At 45.0% G+C, this 1,437-nt stretch overlaps 1 protein-coding gene across 1 annotated transcript; it reads right to left on the bottom strand.

Moving 5' to 3' along the window:
- Nucleotides 1–744: 744 nt before the first annotated feature.
- LOC103777871 (homeobox protein Hox-D13-like) lies at nucleotides 745–1,024 on the bottom strand (the record flags this gene model as incomplete). Its single annotated transcript, XM_008945433.1, is given in 2 exon segments — nucleotides 745–1,005; nucleotides 1,007–1,024. Coding segments are annotated over 2 exon segments (279 nt in total), but the record flags the coding sequence as incomplete, so codon positions are not given.
- Nucleotides 1,025–1,437: the final 413 nt, after the last annotated feature.

The following is a 1,437-nucleotide window of genomic DNA, read 5'->3' on the forward strand; positions in this document are numbered from 1 at the left end:
AAAAAAAATCCCCACAAACCAACCCAACAAACACCAAACCAAACCTGCGGAAGCGGGGAGTGCGGTGGGATGTGCCTGGGGCTGTGCTTTGTGCCCCGCAATAGCTCGGAGAGATTCTCTCTCCCTCGAAAAAGAAATTAAAAATCTGGATGCAGATGCAATTCGCAATTCTCCAAACAATTCGCCGTTCTCTCCGTGTCCCGGATGGGCTCGGGAAGTTTTGGGCAGCAGACGGGTGCTGCCACGGATCCAAACTCCAACTCCGGCTTTCTTGCATTTTCCGACTGATTTTTTTTTTTTTTTTCACTCGACATGTTTTGAAGTTTACGGTACCAAATCAAAACTGACACTTTTTGGCATCGGCTGTTCTTAAAAAGAAAAATAAAAAATTACACCACACCCCATCCCACCCCCAAGAGTTAAGCATTTAAGAAAGTCAAGAAGGTCATAACTGTAACCATTCAACATATTTAAATTCGTTTATACTGGCCTAGAGGGAAGAACAGAAAATATAATTAATATTAATATTATTTTCAAAAGGAAGAAACAGAACTATAATTCAGTATCTGTCAGCACTCCTTGCCACTGAGATAAAAATGCTGACTTTCATGGAAAACAATTCCCGAAGCGCCGCCACCGCTGGAAGGAGAAAAAAAAAATTAAATATATCTTAAAGTCTTTCCAAAAGTCTTTAGCTGGTCGTAAATTGAGCTTATACATCCATCACTGTCCGCAACTAATAGATCAGGATACGTTGTCTTTCAGTTTGGAGACTATTTTCTTGTCCTTCACCCTCCTGTTCTGAAACCAAATGGTAACTTGTCTCTCAGACAGGTTTGTGGCTGCGGATATCCTTCGCCTCTTGTCCTTGTTAATGAACTTGTTAATGGCATATTCATTCTCGAGTTCTTTAAGCTGCAGTTTTGTGTACGGCACTCGCTTCTTTCTCCCACGCCGGTAGACACACATATCGGGCTGGTTTAGTGCAACGTCCCCTATTGTAAAAGACATTATGTGAAAAATTAGAATTTTATTACAGGCGTTTAAAGCTTAACCGATACTTGCTGGGCACTGGCTTTCACGGGCAAATAAATAATGCCGGGTTGTTTACAGTTTATTGTTATTTACACTGCCACATTATTTGCACGTTAGTAAAGCACCAAACCCTTGATGGACTGTCATCACTTTTCAGGCATGCATGGCTAGCGAGCACGCAGGACGGCGGGAGCCTTGGCTGGGGGGACGGGAGCAGGTCAGTCCTGGCAGCGCACACACAGAAATCGCTTTGGTGTGTGTTTCCCCGGGTTTGTTTGCATGTGGTTTGTGCCTCTGTGCTCTCACTGCTCGCAGTCTCTTAAGTGCTCTGGGGCCGGGTCAGTCGCCAGCCGGAGAGGCAGAGGAGCGCAAGCCTTCGAGCGATCGTCCTGCGAGCTGCGA

Source organism: Merops nubicus, unplaced genomic scaffold (genome assembly GCF_000691845.1).
Source record: "Merops nubicus isolate BGI_N331 unplaced genomic scaffold, ASM69184v1 scaffold50008, whole genome shotgun sequence".
NCBI lineage: Eukaryota > Metazoa > Chordata > Aves > Coraciiformes > Meropidae > Merops > Merops nubicus.